This window comes from Hippoglossus stenolepis, chromosome 5 (genome assembly GCF_022539355.2).
Source record: "Hippoglossus stenolepis isolate QCI-W04-F060 chromosome 5, HSTE1.2, whole genome shotgun sequence".
Lineage (NCBI taxonomy): Eukaryota > Metazoa > Chordata > Actinopteri > Pleuronectiformes > Pleuronectidae > Hippoglossus > Hippoglossus stenolepis.
The window spans coordinates 12306752-12325293 of NC_061487.1; the positions used below are offsets into that span (position 1 = coordinate 12306752).

The 18542-nt window shown below is 43.2% G+C and overlaps 1 protein-coding gene across 1 annotated transcript; it reads right to left on the reverse strand.

Moving 5' to 3' along the window:
• Window positions 1-26: 26 nt before the first annotated feature.
• pik3c2g (phosphatidylinositol-4-phosphate 3-kinase catalytic subunit type 2 gamma) lies at window positions 27-18290 on the reverse strand. Its single transcript, XM_035157978.2, has 33 exons — window positions 18176-18290; window positions 17268-17749; window positions 17081-17160; window positions 16839-16996; window positions 15512-15626; window positions 15288-15399; window positions 14185-14255; window positions 13950-14013; window positions 13717-13842; window positions 12823-12844; window positions 12357-12540; window positions 12121-12243; window positions 11324-11452; window positions 10395-10509; window positions 10163-10296; window positions 9842-10030; window positions 8907-9000; window positions 8653-8747; window positions 8244-8424; window positions 7995-8102; window positions 7467-7559; window positions 7124-7253; window positions 6883-7019; window positions 6613-6782; window positions 6133-6289; window positions 5925-6034; window positions 5660-5828; window positions 4466-4584; window positions 4217-4313; window positions 4059-4122; window positions 3798-3877; window positions 3099-3224; window positions 27-2294 (listed from the first exon to the last, which is right to left on the reverse strand). Exons 2-33 carry the CDS (start codon window positions 17709-17711, stop codon window positions 2142-2144), a joined length of 4149 nt encoding a protein of 1382 aa, XP_035013869.2. The 5' UTR covers window positions 17712-17749; window positions 18176-18290; the 3' UTR covers window positions 27-2141.
• Between the last annotated feature and the right edge of the window lie 252 nt (window positions 18291-18542).

Below are 18542 nucleotides of genomic sequence, written 5' to 3' on the forward strand. Positions count from 1 at the left end.
ATCAAAAAAAGCTCAGTTTCCCTCAGTTATAAATACCAGTTTTATTGTGAGAAAAGTCTTTTTCTACAGCGTGCACAGTGAGCTGCAGAGGAAAATACCATCAGGTTCTGACAGGGCTCAGAAGACAAGAACGAAGATGACACATTTCTATTACGGAATTAATAATAGATGCAGTCTAAGTGCAGTTATTGAGGTGGAGTTGATCACACATGAGACGATCTTATACCCCAACCATGGGATAGTGATGCTTTCAGGTTCCAAAACAATACATTTTATATTAAAGCTGGGGTAAGTGATATTAAGTCAATACACTTTGTCAAATTCTGATAAAAGCACCTCACACCTCCACCAGCTGTACATTCTGTGTATGTGCTGGAAAAGAATCTGGTTTAAATAAACAGCCCTGGCTCTGTATTTGGGAAAAGAAGAGAGCGTGACTCCCTCAACACCTAGGCCCCGTACACACCTGGTATTAACATGTGGTTCCTGTGATCCGATCACAAGCAGACACCTCTAACTACAGGTGTACATGTACCAGAAAAGGAGCATGTCACCGTCTCCTCAAGGAGCTGTGTCTGGATGACGGTGAGTGGTTTGATCACCCGCTAGCTCCTATTGGTGCCAGGACCTGACTCTTGGCTTTCCTGACATCACTTCACACAAATGTTTCACTGTAGTTCAAATATGTCAACTGGAGCGATAGACGCAAATGACACGATAGACACGAAATCTGTATTTATCGTGTTGCACATTGGGGCGGAAGATGCAAAATTTGGAGGCGACTACTGTTGGACTTCAGGTAACGAAATCATGAAGACTCGCGTGAACATCGAAGAGCTGCGAGGCCACCAGGAGTTTCCTACAGAGGGCCCTGTGTGCTGCGGCCACCACAAACACCGGTATGTAATGTCCTCTGAGCGGGCAGCAGCTAGTCACGACCACCGGTGGTGTAGCGTTAACGGTTCATCAGCCGGTGATTTTTGTCTACAGACAAAGTTAATGTTTGTGATCCAATGCAAACTTGTTGAGATCAGTGGTAACGCACGTGCCGTTCCCCAGAATCAGTTACAGCACCTTTGAGGCTGAAATTGATGAGTCACACCGGGATACATTCACACTCCATGAACATTCCGATGAGCGAGTAGCAGCCAGTGTTTTCTGTTCCGAGCCTGCCGCCCTGTGAGAGAGCCAACAGGGAATAATATAAATAGCTTTCACAGAGGTATATACATTATTGAGCCAGATCCAGTGCAGGGGCGTCTATTTCCATCTGCGTTCATCACTGAGTACTGTGAATGAGGAGGAGGAGGAGGAGAGCACGGGTCAGCAGGCCTGTCAGGAGGAGGATGGCATTTAGACCTGCCTCAGCCTTGGAAGAGGCCATGTGGATGTGTGGATGTGTGTGTGTGTGTTTTTTTCAGGGTATTTGTACAGGCATGTGAACATCTGCCTCTGCATGTTTGTGCATGCATGTGAATAACTGTGTCTGGATGCCACTGATGACAAAGGATGGAGAGAGGGGGGGTGTTAAGTCAACCCCTCAGGCCAGAGAGAGGCAGTGTTGTCATCCTGCTCACACACACACACACACACTCTCCTCACCCCTCTCTCCTCACCCCTTCCACTGGTCAAGGACACCCAGTTGTCACAGCCTAAAGGGACAAACAACACGTCCGGTCTGGTCAGGTAACTGACAGGCAGCTCGGAATGACAACAACAAACGGCCGCATATCACCTCCTCCTCAATCTGCCACGTAGACAGTCTCGACCACGCACATTTACAAGAACGAAAACAAAATGCTTGTACAAATTAAAGTGCACGTACAATAAGAAAACTAATAGTTTGTGTCCTTCATCACAGAGACTGCATCAAAACAAGCAGAATAAAATGTTTTAGAATAATTCGCACAACAAACAGTCTCTCCCCCTGAGTCTAGTGACTCAGATTTGTAACGTCTTCCATCCACCGGCAGTGCATTGAGCTCAGGGTTCAATGAGGTTCAGTTGCATCAGATAAATACTTAAAAATGTCAGTGCACACTTCCTCCTCTCAGGTGAATCTCCCACACTTCATCAGTCTGGATCCTCTCCCTCAGTGTGGCTGCGCCCTCTGCTGGCAGCAGGCGCACAGTGCTCTCGGGTCAGACTGCACAGTTCCCGAGGGGAAACCATGTTTTCTTGTCCAGCAACTTGTCCTCCAGTCTGATGTTGGTCGCAGCCACGAACGTCTTCTTGCTCTTCACCGTCACTTCCAGCACCATCCCATACAGCAGTGGAACACAGCTGTACTCCAGCTGTGAACAGGAGGCAGATGTTTGAGTTATCAGCTCCTATCAACTCGGCTCTGCAGGTGGCCTCCAATGTTTGGCTTTTATCTCAAATCTCTGTGTCACATAAAACATGCAACAGGCTGTCAGAGCTGCTGGGTCAGAGTCTGCTGGGTTTAACGCTCAAAGATCTCATCACGCTCACACAGCTAGGAGAGCGGCCCCGCAGGCAGAGCTCACGATGGAAGTGAACGTTACACACATCAGTCAGATTGAGTTTGTGCTGAATGACAGCACATCATCTAAAGAGGATCCAATGCAGGGAAACGGTTCCCTGACACATAATCACCATTTAAGTTCATATGGAAAACGAGTTAGCAAAGAGCAGCCTGGTCAGACGCCCAGTTGATGAGAAGCATCAATTTGAGGTTGTGTTTATCTGCACCTGATGAATTTAGGTCCAATATTCACTTTTTGTTGTTGATCTCCATCAACTCCTGAAGAAAAGATGATGGAGGTCACACCATCACCTGCCTTTGTCTGTTAGTTAGCAGGATTACACAGAAACTAGTGGACGGATGACCACGAAACTTGGTGAAAGGATGTGCTTTAGATTCGGGGAGAACCCCTTACATCTCAGGCATATTCAGGGGACTGATAATTATGCGTCTGTAATTGGGTGCAGATCAAAAGGAAAATCTGGATCTAGTGAATTCAAATGTGGTTTAATACGGGGACCTCTGCGCAGGTAAGTGCTCTGCTGAGTGCCATTCATTTTCCTCATGTAAAGCATATGTTAATGAAGTAAGAACAGCAGAGAAGGTGATGTACCAGTTCGTTGAAAGTGGGGTTGTCATTATTGCGGACCACCTTTGTCCTCCTCTTGGAGCGCTGCTGAGGGTCCGGTCTCAGGTGTATAACCACGTAGGCGTCGGGGTTAGAGCCGTTTGCATGTTTCTGTTGAAAAGAGAAAAGGACAAAAGAGAAAAGCTGCTCCTCAGCACAAACCAGTATGTATTCCTACAGAGAATCAACTTACAACATTTGCAATAAGAATCAAAGGCCTGGTGCACACTCGAGGATATTAAACTCTTAACCGATTTTAAAAAGGTTGGCGACCACAGACATAATGACTATTACAATCGTCAGAACGCCTAGGGGATTTGGCCAGAAAGTCAAACCACACACTTGCAGAGGCTTGAGATCTCACAGAAACTTGCAAACGTGACTTCAGAAGTAAAACAAAATATGGAGGGGGACGAACACTGTCAGCTTGCTGCATTTTCATGTGTTTTGTTGTGCAGCGAAAAACAAAAAAAGATTTTAAAAAACTGTTGATGAAATCATGGCTGCGAAGGCGGAATAAGCTTTTGCAGCATGAGTTGTGAATCTCATTGGCAGTTGCGGATTTGCTCAGTTTGCCGATTCTAATAGGGAACGCCCCAGGATAGTCGGAGGAGACAAATCTGATCTAAAATCAGCCAGCTAATCCTTAAGTGTGCACCAGCTCTCATAGTGAAGGAAACTCACAAGGTTCTTCAGGTGTTTTACCAAAACCGAGAGCTTAGAGTTAACATAAGAAATGTAGAGCTGGATCTGAGGCTTGGCTCCTGCAAAAGATCAGTGCGTCAGTGCCACAAAATCATAGCATAGCACATGTATATAAACTATTATTATTAGAGTTCCCCTAAATTATACAGCAGAATCAACTTTCACATTAAAAAATACTCCTCTTTGCATAAAGTGTTGATTTCATTTAAATCATCTTTAGTTCTTCATGTAGAAGATTACCTGTCGCCACATTTTCTTGGACTTTGACGGGGCCGTCCAGGAACAAGCTGCACACAAACTCATTCTGCAGTGAGAGAGATGAACAAGTTAGCGCCAGGTAAATATCACAAGGGGGGGGGGATCAAGCAGTGATGTAGAGCGTTACACGAGGAACTCACTCCCTTGCATGGTCCCTCAAAAAGCTGTTTCAGGTATTTATTCAGCAGCGACATCTTCCTGGTGGTGGTGAACGACGGAGTATACCTGCTTGGAAAACTTTCAGGGAGAAGAGAGTGAAGACATACATCCAGTTATTTCATAACCATATTATATTATTATTTATTTATTTATAAAAGAAAAGTTTCATTCAAATTTAAATAGCCGTGATATGCGAGCTGGATCAGTGCAGTTTTTATTTCTTTACTTACTGGGGCAGCATTGATTCAATGAAGTATTTCTTTAGCTGCTTATGGATCAGCTCAAACTGCCCGAATGTCTTCTCACTGTTCAGGAAACCGTCATCAATGGTTACTCTGAGATTATACATCTGCAAATCAAACAAAACACATCATTCAATCTGGCTGCGAGAGGATTTAGGTATTAAATATCCATCCATGTTCTTAAACAACCGATTCCCATGATGACTCCTTCAGCGCCAGTGGTGGATGTAGGATTTTTCTAAATCTGGGGCCCTAAAGGGGATTGGCAATTTAAACTATTTAAAGTCATCCCTTGTTTACTGTTAACTCTATAGCTTTGAGCAAAGCCACACATCATTATATATATATTATATATGATGATATACAAATTTCCTTGTTCAAGCACACTGTGTACGCCAAAATGTATTTGAATACATTATCATATATATTTTTAATACAGTAAATAAGTGACTAGTTATTTTCATATCGTCAATTATATGTGAAGTACTTTGATTTGAACTAACCTGCAAATTTTTTTTACTTCAGGGGCCAAATAGATTTTGACAGGAAACAAAGACTGACTGTAGAGTTTCCACTCAAGAACTTGTACAGTTTCATCTTTCAACAGTTTAATAGTCTGTTTGTTTGAACCCAGTTGAGAATATTGGATGTGAACAAGAGAGGCTAAATGTCTGACAATATTTTCAGGCGTAAACTCCAGAAAATGTCCAGAAAATGGGGCCGCACATTTTTCAGAGTTGGCTTTTCACATAGGAGGAACACAACAGGTGATTATTTGAATCATCAATCATGAGGAAAGACGCCTGCGTGAAGCAAACAGGAGGCAGGACGTGGATACATAATAATTCTGCTACTAAAAGCACATGGTCACCAGTGTCGGCCCTTAACATCAAAAACTCTTGAATCTCGTCGTGTTTCCAAGTTGACACTTCGAGATATTTGTCCTCTTCTACTTTCACGTCAGTCAGTAACAAACATCACTGACACGCCCACTCATTGGCGTGAATCTGGACATTTTCAAGCTGTATTCTCACATAAGCTCACTCTGCCAGCCCCCTAGTAAAAGGTTTGGGAAATGACTGTCATCTGAAAGCAGCATCATGAGATTTTGTTGTGAAAATGAAAACAGGTGCCATTTTCTATCTAAATCACCAAAACACAAAGAGCAGCCTTTTGCCTCACCACATCTTTTTCCTTGACCGTGTATCCCTGGATGACAGCTTCTTGGATGTTGGTGCTGGGAGTGGGGATGCCGTCCCTGGTCAGAGGTTCTTGCTTCTTCCCTTGGGCCATGTTGTGCGTCAGGAAGTTAAACTTGACTGCAACACAGCCCATGCTCTCCTTGATCTTCCTACATCAAACACCAATAAATACAACTGTGTCTAATAACTTGCATCCGAAAAATAAAACCGCAGATATAAACTCTGTGTGTTGCACATTAAATTACTTTGTAAAGTAGGATGTGGCCTCCAGGTCGGTGTCCTGAGGTCTGAGGTTGTTCTGGACGTACTGCAGGTCATTGGAGTCCTTCAGTTCTGGCATACCAGCATGTAGCATCTGGTGGCCACGTTCACACCATGAGTGAGGGTTTGTTATATTAAACGTGATCTATTCTCAGATATAACTGTGAAGTTATTATTCAGTAAAGGGCTCACCAGCTCCAACAGGCTGAGTATCAGCGCCGAGCGCCGTCTGATTTTGTTGTAGGCTTCACAGCAGAGCTCCACGAAGCGATGCAAGCGCTGAGGCTTCTGCCCCCCGCCTGTGATGAAGTGCTGCATCTCAGATGTAAAGATGAATGGAGAGCGGTCCCTAGCATTGCAACATAGAGTGGGAGGGGGTTCTTGTTCATTCACATTGTTGTCTTTGAAAAGGGATGCTGGAAGTCAGTCAGAGTTGGTGGGTGCTGGGATCAAGTCTATGTGACGCATATTCTTATGAATTTGAATGACCCACAATATTTTATACCAGTTTTAGAAAAGCAAACATATCAGCAAACTCTGCTTTAGGGCCTTAAGTTCTTTTACAGACACATTTAAAACACCACTAACAGCAAACATCCACATTCTATCTACTAAAACACTCAAGCCACTAATTTCCCTTTGACAATGCTGCTTGCCTTTTTATCGACTTGCCTTTTAAAGGCTCCAAACTTCTGGGCATTCCCCATAATCTTGCCGAAGTCAATGTGGAACATGTGTCCGCTGGGTTTCAACATGATGTTGTCGTTGTGGCGGTCACAGATCCCCAGGATGAACGTGGCCACGCACCAGCCTGCGCACGAGTGGATGAAGTTCATCACAGCCTGCATTTACACGGTGGAGCAACGTTACACAATGCACATCAAACTGGATATTCAAGAGAACGATCAATGCACACAGTCCACATTCAAAATATTTTGGAACCTTTTCGTAGTCCTCCTTGGTTTTGTTCCACATGTGGAACCACTTCTCTAGCGTGTCCTCCCGTAGGGTCCCACTCAGACCCCACTCCTGATGAATCTTCCCCAGGGTCACTGCCTCTGGAACCACTTCCACCAGACCTGACAGCCACATAGATCACAAGCATAGAAGTGAGGTAAACATTAATTCACAGCCACGTAGAAATAAGACGGGAAATATTCATTTACAGAAACATCTAACTGACCCTGAGCTGTGCCTGTGGACAGACACCTGTAGGTGATCATTTGCAGGTCCAGTCCCTCCTGGAGCCAAAGCCTGTCCATCACACGGACTATCTGAAGCACCAGCATGTCCTGACGCAGGTTATCTCCTGTCTGAACAACACAATGCACTGAGTGATGAAAATGTGGCTCTTTGACTTAGCAACAGAGTTTAAGTACCATGTGGCAGTAGCAGTGTGAGCAAGCTGTTCTGTGACCGATTAAAATTTTCTTCAGAAGGGAAATCTGGACAATAAAGAATCATATTATAACCAACTTATTGAACAATGGTGGAGACATGTCTGGTTGTGCAAGATGATTACCAACCTTGCAGATGACACCGACGTTCTTGGCCAGAGGGTCGGTGCAGACGAACGTGATCCCCAGAGGAGCAGCGTTGGAGTTGTAGAACTTACAGGCCTGAAGGAAACGCATCAAAAGAAGGAAACACTGAAATGGTACAGAGTCAGAGTGTGTATGAAATAAGAGTAATGAAATATAGTTTGTCAGGGAAGTATTTTTCACATGTTTCACACATGTGCTGGAACCTTTACTCAAATAAAAGATCTGAAAACTTAATTCAATAGTCTCAGAGAACCTGTGATGACATCAGCTATCAGAAGTTTACATTCCTCTAAAGAACACTTACATACAGAAAGAGGCCCTATCACAATACTTCCTCTACTTCCTTGCAGGCATTTGGCATTTTATCACTGACACGTGTTTAGTTTAGGGAAATTGTAAAGAACACATTTGCGATCGAATTATTTAAAGTTTCTCTTAAACAATATTAAAAGATATCAAAGCTCACAAATTCCCAAACATTGGTTGTAAAGTGTTGTGTAATGTTCTTACATCCACGTCCACCGCCTTCACACGGACGGCAGGATCCAGCGGCAGACCAAAGCTGATCCCGTCTTTGAAGAGGTTGACGAACTTCCACTTTTCTGCGTTCAAAACATTCTGCAGACAAATTCATCAAATTACAAACTAATTAAAAATGAAATCTTAAACTTGCACAGTTATAGTCACAAACAATAGAGGATTATGAGCCATTAAGTGAGTGCATACATGAATGGGTGGATGAGAGACCTGAATACAGACCTTACGTCGAGACTTGTCAGCAGTGCGGACCCTGTCAGCCACCTGCACGAGCTCGGACACCAGCTGGGTTTCGTGCTCCAGCTCCTGCCTCAGTGTTCGGCCACAGCAGTGCAACAGCGCCGCCTGAATCTTATTGTACCAGCTCTGGTAGTAAAGGTCAGTCTGAGCATCCTCCAGCAGCCTGTCACCATAGCAACATTCAAAATTCAAAAAGCAGTGAAAAATACAGACCAGGAAAAAACACACTAAATAATACCAAAGCAACGATATTAATGCATTATAGTGACATTTCTGATTTATTTTCATGCAAACTGTCATATTAATATTTCAACATGTTTGAGCGGATGAAACTATCAAAGTTATTCTAAATCTACGTCCCCTCAGTTTGACGTCTGACTCGGTCGCTCACCAGTAGAGTTGCTGGGCGATTCGGATGTTCCTCAGTGATCTGTCCAACAGCAGCATCACCAGAGGTCCCTCCAACTCCCACTCACTCTTCAGAGCCTGCAGGACATGATGACTGAAGGTACATGTCATTCATCACACTACTGGGGAAAGTGTGACACCTACACTACAAATGGTTTGGTCCTGTGCTGAGATATTTCCTTATAAAAGATACCATATGGATAATGTGGAGGTGTGTGAGGGTGTGGGTGTGTTTACCTGGACCAGCTGAGGCAGAAACACCTCCAGTTCTCCATCAGATATCTGATCAAAGTACTGAACCGCAGCTCTCCGCACAGTCTGATCATGAAAACTGAAAAAGACGTATTAAGACCGATGGAAACATGAATCATGGTTGTGATGTTCGACGTGAATTTGGGTCACAGGTCTGCCTGTTGTGTTGAATTTAGTGAGTGTAATTTAATGTGGATCCAAATAAAAATCTGGATGTAGTGGATTTAAATGTGTTTCAGCTGCTGTGCTGTAACAAATAGGGCTATAAACCTTTAAAGGTTCAGTGTGTAAGATTTAGATGAAAGGGATCGATTAGGATATCGAAATTGAAATTGAATCTAAAATAATCCTAGTGATGTTTTCACTAGTGTGTTTCATCTAAATTGTATGAATTGTTGTTTTCTTTACCCTAGAATGGGCCCTTTACATTTAAATACTTTATATTAACATCGGTAGAGGGTCCTCTCTATGGAGGCCGCCATGTTTTTTACAGTAGCCCAGACTGTACAAACTAAACACCTTTTGAGTTTTTATGACAACGGAAGGTTACCACAGGTTCTCTTTCATGTTTGGAAGGGGAGGAGGAGGTGAGGGGCATTCAGCTGCAACTTCACCACTAGATGTCACTAAATTCTATAAACTTAACCTCAGTATTACTGTGTTTTGCTACAAATGAGTCTTGCAGAAGGCTCGGGGAGAAAAAGTTTTCACTGTAAGTCCTGATTGTTTTCAATGTTTATATGGACCATCAAAAACCCAATAAAAGTAAAAAAGAACTCTGTATCTACCACAAAATCTAGCTGACAAATCTAATGTGGCCTCACCTGTAAGTTTGTTTTAATTTTAGGAGACTGTTGGCGGAGGTATGTGCTCTACTGAGTGCAGGTCTAGTTTGTGTATGTGAAGCCAGTGTAGTCTACCTGTCACTGAGCAGGAAGAGCGCCTCCTCAGGCAGATGAATGGGCCAGTTCTCTACTACAGTATAGATCTCTGTCAAGTATTCAGGCTTCCACTGGAGAACTCCGCCCAGCATCAGGTGGAGGAAAGTGCTGCCTTTGTCAGCACAGTCTCGCTTCTCCCACAGGAACGTTTTCTCATTTTCTGTTAGACTGAGAGAAGAGATGTTATGGTGAGAGATACAGAACGCAAGAAAGAAAATTCAGGGAATAGAATTCTCTCTTTAGAAGTTAAACTGTATATGGTCAAAAATTATCATATGATAGTTGTTTTCCTCGACTCACAAACAGAGGCAGTGCTTCTTCGAGACGTCCAGCATTTTCTTTTGCAGCTCCTCACACGGCTGAGTGAACATGACTGAACCAGGCAGTGCGATGGGCCTCTGATACGTCCACTTGAACTGATTTGGAAACTCAAGCTGGAACAGACCAATCGTAGGATGAAGTATTGAGCAGGTAATGTGGTGTAGTGTGGTGTTTTGCTCAACAGGGGGCAGCGTTGTTCAGTATCACTAACCTGCAGTATGACCCCGACAGGTTGAGTGTGGCTGTCGAACAGGGCAGGGGAGGGAGGAGCCGGCGTCCAGGCCAGCGTGGACAGACTGAGCAGGACGGTCCCTGTTACCAAAGTCCTCCACACACACAGCACACACCCTCTGTCACTAATTATTGTCTCAACTGTTGTGCAGTATCAAATGTATGAGCACAATATAATTTAAAAGTAACCACAGCACTTTGTAGTAAATGTGTAATAGCATAATTACCGGAAATAGATTCAAATCATATGCAAAATTAGATCAGTTAAATCAGTTTCTAACGTAAAATCAGAAACTCAAAGTGATTTGAAACTTGTTAATGACCCCGACTATTAAGGCAGGATAATAACACGTTCTAATTTTTAACAAAAACATAATAATAAAAAGAATAATAGAGAATATATGGTTTCTTCTACGTCATTACCTAAACCATCGAACATGCCTTGTTCTTGTGTCACCAAAAATAAGTCGCCCCAGTGAAAATGATATTTTGCAGGTCCAAATAGAGACAGAGATTATTCCTCCAAACATGTGACATATCAAATTAAATGAAGTTTTGAGACGTTCCTCCTTTTAAAGTTGAATTTAAAATTGTGATTTGTGAATATGGGCTATATAAATAAAATTTGATTGATTGATTGATTGTTCCAGAGCCGCATCAAATGGGTTCGTAGTAATCCGTCCATGACAGACGGTCTACGTGTAATTAAAAAATGACTGTGAGCATTTAACAGACAAGGAGGATTCATTGAAAAGACCTTAAAGGACAGGTTCACTACATCGGTAGCTGAAATCTTTCAATGATCCTCTCAATACTCTCCTTGAAACTGTCAAACACGTTAAAACAAAGCGCAACATAATGAGAAGTTAGATATCTATGTAACACTGGATTCTGTTGTGGGCAACTTACCTGTTGGTGTAAAGAGGTAATACGGCCCAACCGAGGAGCTCAGGATTCTTTCCTTTCTTTGAGCCTTTGAAGTGAAACGTCAACATGCTCTCATACGGCAGCTCCTTCACTGGAACAGGGAACACCATCCTGAAATCAAACACATACACATGGTCTCATAAACATGCTGCTTCTTTCTGTTTAGGTTATCTCACATCTTTTTCTTTGTTCGTTTCGATTAACTCTTATAATAACTCTATAGAAAAAACTCTTAAAGGGATAGTTCACAGAAACATTTTAATTCACTCATTATCTACTCAATAAGAAGTGGTCATCATTTACTTCAATTGTATTGGATTTGGCTGCAACGCTGGCCTGAAACTCCAAAACTGCTTTGTGAACTCAAACACTTCACCCACCCCTCCATAGTGGTGAGTAGAGAATGAATGAATTTTAATTTTTCGCTGAATTATCCCTTTAACTCTTGTAACTTTTTCTATTGTTGTCAAATTTGAGTGAAAAACAATGGATTTAATGTGAACCATTTGTCATGCACACACATGTGACGACACAACAGAGCTGCACAAAAAGAGCCCGAGTCAGATGCAAGGACAGAATTCAAAGCTGATAGGTCTGAATCCATTTCAGTTTCATTAACAGTCACAATGTAAAACGAATGGCAACAAGGAAAGGGTCAACTGGACTTTTTTTAGCATTTGGATATACCCTGACCTGGATGACTGAGAATCTTCACAGACAAGGAAAGAGAAGGTTGAATATGTCAATTTCAGTTTTTCTTTTACAGATTTTACTCTTACATGCGATTACACTGGATCTTGTTTCCATACGACAAGGCCGTGCTGATGTGTTCAGAAACGCCGGTGTCGCAGATCTTCACTCCTCTGTACATCAACTCACAGGAAACAGAGAAGTGCTCATACCTATGAAGAATAAAGAGAAACCAACGAAAACCTAGTGTCGATATCAGGGGTGTGGTTCACCTTTGTGTATCTGTATGTGTGTACACATACACATCAGTAATGTGACCACGTACGTGTTGAGCCAGGAGAGCTGCAGTTTGTAGAGAGCAGCGATGTTGAACTGGCAGATGTCACCGTAGTTCTCGACATCACGTGTTTGCAGGTTGCTGGTGACCTCCTGACCTCTGAAGTCTGACTGGAAGCTGTCAAAAAAGATCTGCAGCACTTTGAGCAGCGCCCCCCACAGCTGGAGCACCGCTACAGTTCAGAACACAGAACCAACATCACATCAAAAAGTTAGAATATCAATACCTAGATTACTTAAAATATAATGTAGTTATAGGTAGAATACCAAGGACATTTCCCTGTGACCCAGTGGTTAAGTGGTTGTACCATATTGGGTATGTCTTTTGTTTGATTCCATTGGGGGACCTATTTTGCATATCATACCCTCCTTTCTCCTCATGTCCATACCTCTACTGTCAATATCAAACAGACAAACCAGTGCCACTCTAATATAGTTGATTAACAGTTACTCACCACTTTCAATCTCATCAGGACTCTGTGAAGAAGACAAGGAGAAAATACATCTTATCAGTTCATCAGTGGAATGATGAGGCGAGTATTCTACAGCAAGAAAACTAGAAATACTGCCCTAGAGGTACCACACTGTATGCATCCGCCAACCAGTGCAGTTTCAGTCTACATAGATTTACTTTTCGGACTCGTGAGGTCACGATGACATTTGACCTTTACACACGGAAATCTGATCAGTTAATCTTTGAGTCCAACAGAAAACTGTTCAAAAGTTGAAGAAATTCGCGAAAGACAGACTAACGATATCACATTTGAGAGTCCAAAAACATGTTTTGAGGCGACTGCGACCACCCGAATCTAATCAGTTAATTTGTGAGTCATCAGTGAACATTTGAGCAAAATCTGAAAGGCTTCTCTGGAGGCGTTTTGAAGATAATATGTTCACAAGGCAAGGAAGGTTTCTAAGGGGCCACAGAGACCTTTGACCTAAAACAATCTAATCAAGTCATCTCTGAATCCAAGTGAATGTTTGTACCACATCAAAAGAAATTCCCTCAAGGTGTTCCTGAGATATTGTGTTCACAAGGGAAATAAATTGTTTTGAGGTCACAGCAACCTTAACCTTTGGCTTCCAAAATCGAATCAGTTCATCCTTGAGTTGAACTAAATGTGTGAACCACATTTGAAGAGATTCTCTCAAGGTGTTTTTGATATATCGTGTTTACAAGAATAGGACGAACAAACATAAACATAATACATTCAGTCACTGGCTATCGCTGGTGCAGAGGCATAAGAAATGATCAATAAAACCACTAAAAAGAAAAAGGGCTGAATAACTGACAGGACTTCTGTACTTGATCACGCTTCATATACGTGTGTTTGTATGTAGCATCCTACCAACTGTGTGGGGCCGAGTCTGTTGAGCCAGCTGATGACGTCCTCCAGCTCCTCACATGAGAGTCCACACAGAAGATTAGTGATGGTGCGAACTCGACCCACAAGCACATCGACGTTGATCCCAGACTATAGACATGAACAGATCACACCCAAGAATCAATAACCAAAACTGATAAATACATGTGTGTGAGAGTAATTTATATACCTGACCATCATGTCACGTCTTTACTGACCTTATTCTTCATGATCTCTGTCACCTCTCTGTTGTAGCCGCTGAGCAGATCCTGCAGGGTCAACCTGTGACAGGGGGAAAGATTAAACACACACACACAGGACAGAGTGGAAAGGAGCAACAGTCATGTTTTCTACTAACAGACATTAGTTTACGCATGACCCACTGAGCGTGTCACTGTCACTGACACCACTGTACGAAGCGGATGTGGGATGCAGGACTGTGTGTCATCTTACTTGCAGGTGTCGAAGAGACAGGCAGGACGCAGGGACTGGTACAGCTGGCACGGGCTCCTGTCGTCTGCCCCCTTAGGGTAGAAACACACGTTAAATGGATAGTTCACAGAAAAATGAAACTTGACTCATTATCTACTCATCACTATGACGATGGAGGGGTGGGTGAAGTGTTTGAGTCCACAAAACACTTTTGGAGTTTGAGGGGTAAACAGTGTTGCAGCCAAATCCGATACAATTTAAGTAAATGGTGACTCCTTCTTCAGACGTAATAAAACAACAGGAACATGCCTCCATACTGCGCTGGTGATGTCATCCAAGTGTCTGGTACACCCAACATTCAAATTCGACTCGAAACGGCGTAATTTACATCGTGTTTAAACCTAAAAGTCCACAACTGGATGCTCGCACACCATACACCCTTGTACCCTTGGGTGAGAGCATGTGAGCAGTGTGCGTGCGAACGCGGCTCTGAGGAGGACATCAGAGGACTTTTAGGCTAAAAACATGGTGTAAATGACGCCGTCCTGAGTTGCATTAGAATGTCAGGGCTTCCGGACACTTGGATGGAGCAGTATGGAGGCATGTTGTGTATTTTTTTCTGATGTTTCATTACATTTGAAGAATTGGTCACCAGTTACTTCAATGGTATTGGATATGGCTGCAACACCTGAAACTCCAAAAGTGTCTTGTGGACTTAAACTCACCCTCCATCGGCATAGTGGTGAGTAGATAATGAGGGAATTTTCACTTTTTGGGTGAACCATCCCTTTAACGTACTGGCTGCTTTGTTGGACTGTGGCTGTTTTTGAATATACGTAGAATCATGAAATTGCAGTGGAATGTTTGTTCAGAATTTTTATGGCTCTGAATCTGAAGGACACATCAGGTTGACCTTTATCCTGTTTCATTCCTGCGGCCGAGCGGGTTCCAGTCATGACGTTATGTGTAAACAGAACAAAGTCAAGAAATCAGGGTGGAGGACTTTACAGCTATAAACAGCCCTGACAATTAGACTTCGTTTCGAGACTGAAGACAGGCCACTCCTTCCTGGTAAATGATCTGCAGTGTAGGTGGGAACGGAGGCAGAGTTTGAAGTGACTTACATCCCTAGACAGACTGTGTTTGAGGTTGTTCACGTGGAGCAGTCGCAGGGGGACCTCTAGTTTGAGCTTGTAGTAGATCTGAATAGTGTCGTGCATACCCAGCAGCTCCTCACTGCAGACAGAGAAGAGAAATCACATACAGAGCACCAATTTGTACAAAGCATGTGGAGCATTCATACACTACAACATCTTGGTACATATACGTTTCTGGATAAGTGTCTTACTTTCGCAGATACTCCTCGGTGTCACACAGCTTTAGAACGTATTGCCCACTTGTGGCGGGAGTGAGGTCCAGCAGCTGGAAGATTTCATCGATCAGACTCTTCACTGTCCTGTTCACTGGATAAAAGACGAGAGTTCAGAGTCCACACACACACATGCACGTCTCTCTATAGTTGTGAGGACACTCATTGACATAATACATTCCCAAGCCCCTTACCTTAACCTTAACTATCACAACTAAATGCCTAACCTTAACCCTAAAACCAAGTCTTAAAGGGATAGTTCACCTAAAAATGAAAATCCACTCGTTATCTACTCACCTCTATGCCGATGGAAGGGAGGGTGAAGTGTTTGAGTCCACAAAACACTTCTGGAGTCTCAGGGGTAAACAGTGTTCGAGGTCATTTACACTGCGTTTTAAGTCTAAAAGTCCACCAGACGTGGCTAAGCTAGCAGACGTTAGCATTACTGACGGCGCCTGAATGCACCTCGTCGGAAGATATCAACAGACATTTAGGCTAAAAACATGGTGTAAATTACGCTGTTTCGATTAAATTTGAATGTTGGCGCTTGCAGTCACTTGGATGACAGCACACAAGCAGTATGTGGGCATGTTATCTTTTTCTGCTGTTTTATTACGTCTGAAGATTTGGTCACCAGATACTACAGTCGCTCTAACCCTGTTTACCCCTGGGACTGCTAAAGTGCTTTGTGTACTCAAACACTTCACCCACCCCTCCATCGGCAGAGTGGTGAGAAGATAATGAGTGAATTTTCATTTCTGGGTGAGCTATCCCTTTAACCCTCAAACAGCTCATTGAATCTGTGAGGACCAGCCAAAATGTCCTCACAATGATGGTATTGAACCAAAATTGGTGTGAGGCACTGAATAGAGTCCAATTATAAAACCAGTTTATGGACAATAGCACACATATTTACTCAGAAGTAGAAGTTATATCAAGATATGGAAACAAAACATTTGTCTGAAGGATCTGGTGAGTCATGAAATGTGTTGACAATGAGAAAAATGTCATGAATTTCCAGCCTTGTCTGTGTGTTTATGTGTGAGAAAGAAAAGGGCTTGAAATATACAGGAAAGTAGAAAGAGTCAGTAGAGTGCAGTGCTCGGTCAAGACCCAACTGTCCCCTTAGTTTATGTATAATCCTGCAAACTAACAAACAAACGACAACTGCACTGAGTAGAGCGCATACTCCACCAAGGCCCAAAAATAAGTCTTATTTTTTTACCATCGAGAGCCTCAGATTATACCCTTGTAAAACCGGTGTGATCTGGGAGAGGTTGAAAGGGCTTGTAAATGAGTATCGTACCTGTGGTGGGGAGGGGGATCTGGTTAGTGCCCCACTCTGTGGCCACGCTGACCGTCACCTCCACCTGCTGCAGCAGGGCAGGGTGGACCTGCAACACTCGACCCCACAACACGCCTGAGTTATGAACGCTGTCTGTGTGTCTGTGCCGTGACATCAGCCTGCCAGAGATGGTAAAGACAAACAGGTTTCCAGTTTGTAATGGAAACCACTCCAAATATGTATGCTTGGTATCATTCTCTTACTTGGAAGTGGCCTCACACAAAGAGGAAAGCCTCCTGGTGCTGCCCTGTGGACTGTCAATTAGTTTGATCGTCCAGAGCTCCTGATGTGAAAGTAAAAACAAACTTAGGCCTCTCTCTCTGATCTCACCACCTCTTGTTTAGGTGATATTATTCAGGAGATGAGGAGCTTTTTGCCTCACATACTCACATGAATGTCTACTTCCGTCCTGGATCGGTTGAGTTTGTGAACGGGCTCCGTGAGGTCACAGGAAAACTGCTTTCTGAGTGTCCTAGGGGGCACAGGGGGGGCTGCATGGCCTAGTCTATCTTCCACCAAGGGCTGAGGCCTGGTTCTGGGTGGAGGTGGAGCCCTGCGGACTGGCTGAAGCCGAGTTCTGTTGTGCTGGTCAGTGATCTCAGGGCCTCGAGCCAAGAGATGACCCGGAGGTTGTGGCTGAGGTTCAGGCAGGAAGATAAACTCAGCGAAGGTCTCACACAAAAGGGCTTCATCCTTTTCATGAAGCTGTTCAATGTCCTCGTAAATGTGGGTTTCATCTAGATCCGCTTTCAAAGGCAAGGGGAGGTCGGACTCTTGTGTCTGGAGTGTTTCATCTAGCCTGTCAGGAGGATCCATCACATTGTAGAGGAACATCCCTCTTGGTTTGGGTTGTTTCACACTCTCAGTGCATCCTAGAAGAAACACAAACTTCATTATCTTTTTATTCACCTTCTTTTTATTTGAATTAATCCCTTGAGTGTATGACCCTGAGGACACTACAGGCAGGACCGATGAGCTGTTTTATGACTCAGGGTTTAGAATTTGTCTAATAATTAACAAGTTTTCAAATCTTAACAGGAAATCTACCTGAGCGCGCCACTGAGTTTAGAGCAGTTAAACTCAAGTCAAAGAAAACATGAAGACTTAAAACTGTAACCTTCCTTGTACTTTACAGACAACCTTACAGACAACTAAAGTGAAAGTACAGCTCAGTCAAAACCTACAATCCAGACTCTTGAAACATTGAATAAACTGAGACTCTTACATCCACTGGGCACACTTCATATTTTCAGGTTAGTTCTTAAACACCTGGATTGATGTGTTGGTTGGAAACTCACCATGAGAGATCGGCGAGCTGGGGTCTCATCCTGTGTCAACACCACGAGCGTCTGAGGGAAACCAGGCTCAGCAAGTTAAACCAGTACAACATTTAGAAAGGTCTGCATCTGCGCTTCCTCACCCCTCCCACTGCCAACACACACAGCCATGCTCTCTCTGCTGGAGGAAACACAGCATTACACGCATGTCTATGTTCAAGAGTCTTTATTGAGACACAATGAAATTCTTACTTTGCCTCCAATGGCACAGAAATGAATATTAACCACAGATATAGAAACTGATCACACAAGATCAATCATAATATATACTGGCATTATTTTAGTAAAAAAATTAAAATACACACACACACACACACACACACACACA

What these genes read in the sequence shown, in the direction of transcription:
- pik3c2g (XM_035157978.2), bottom strand. Translation starts at nt 17,711, where the DNA reads ATGTTCCTCTACAATGTGATGGATCCTCCTGACAGGCTAGATGAAACA. An exon ending in GGACGGAAGTAGACATTCAT is followed by an intron (nt 17,161 to 17,267) that starts GTGAGTATGTGA and finishes CTTTCACATCAG; the next exon opens with GAGCTCTGGACGATCAAACT. An exon ending in CGGTCAAGGAAAAAGATGTG is followed by an intron (nt 4,585 to 5,659) that starts GTGAGGCAAAAG and finishes TTTGATTTGCAG; the next exon opens with ATGTATAATCTCAGAGTAAC.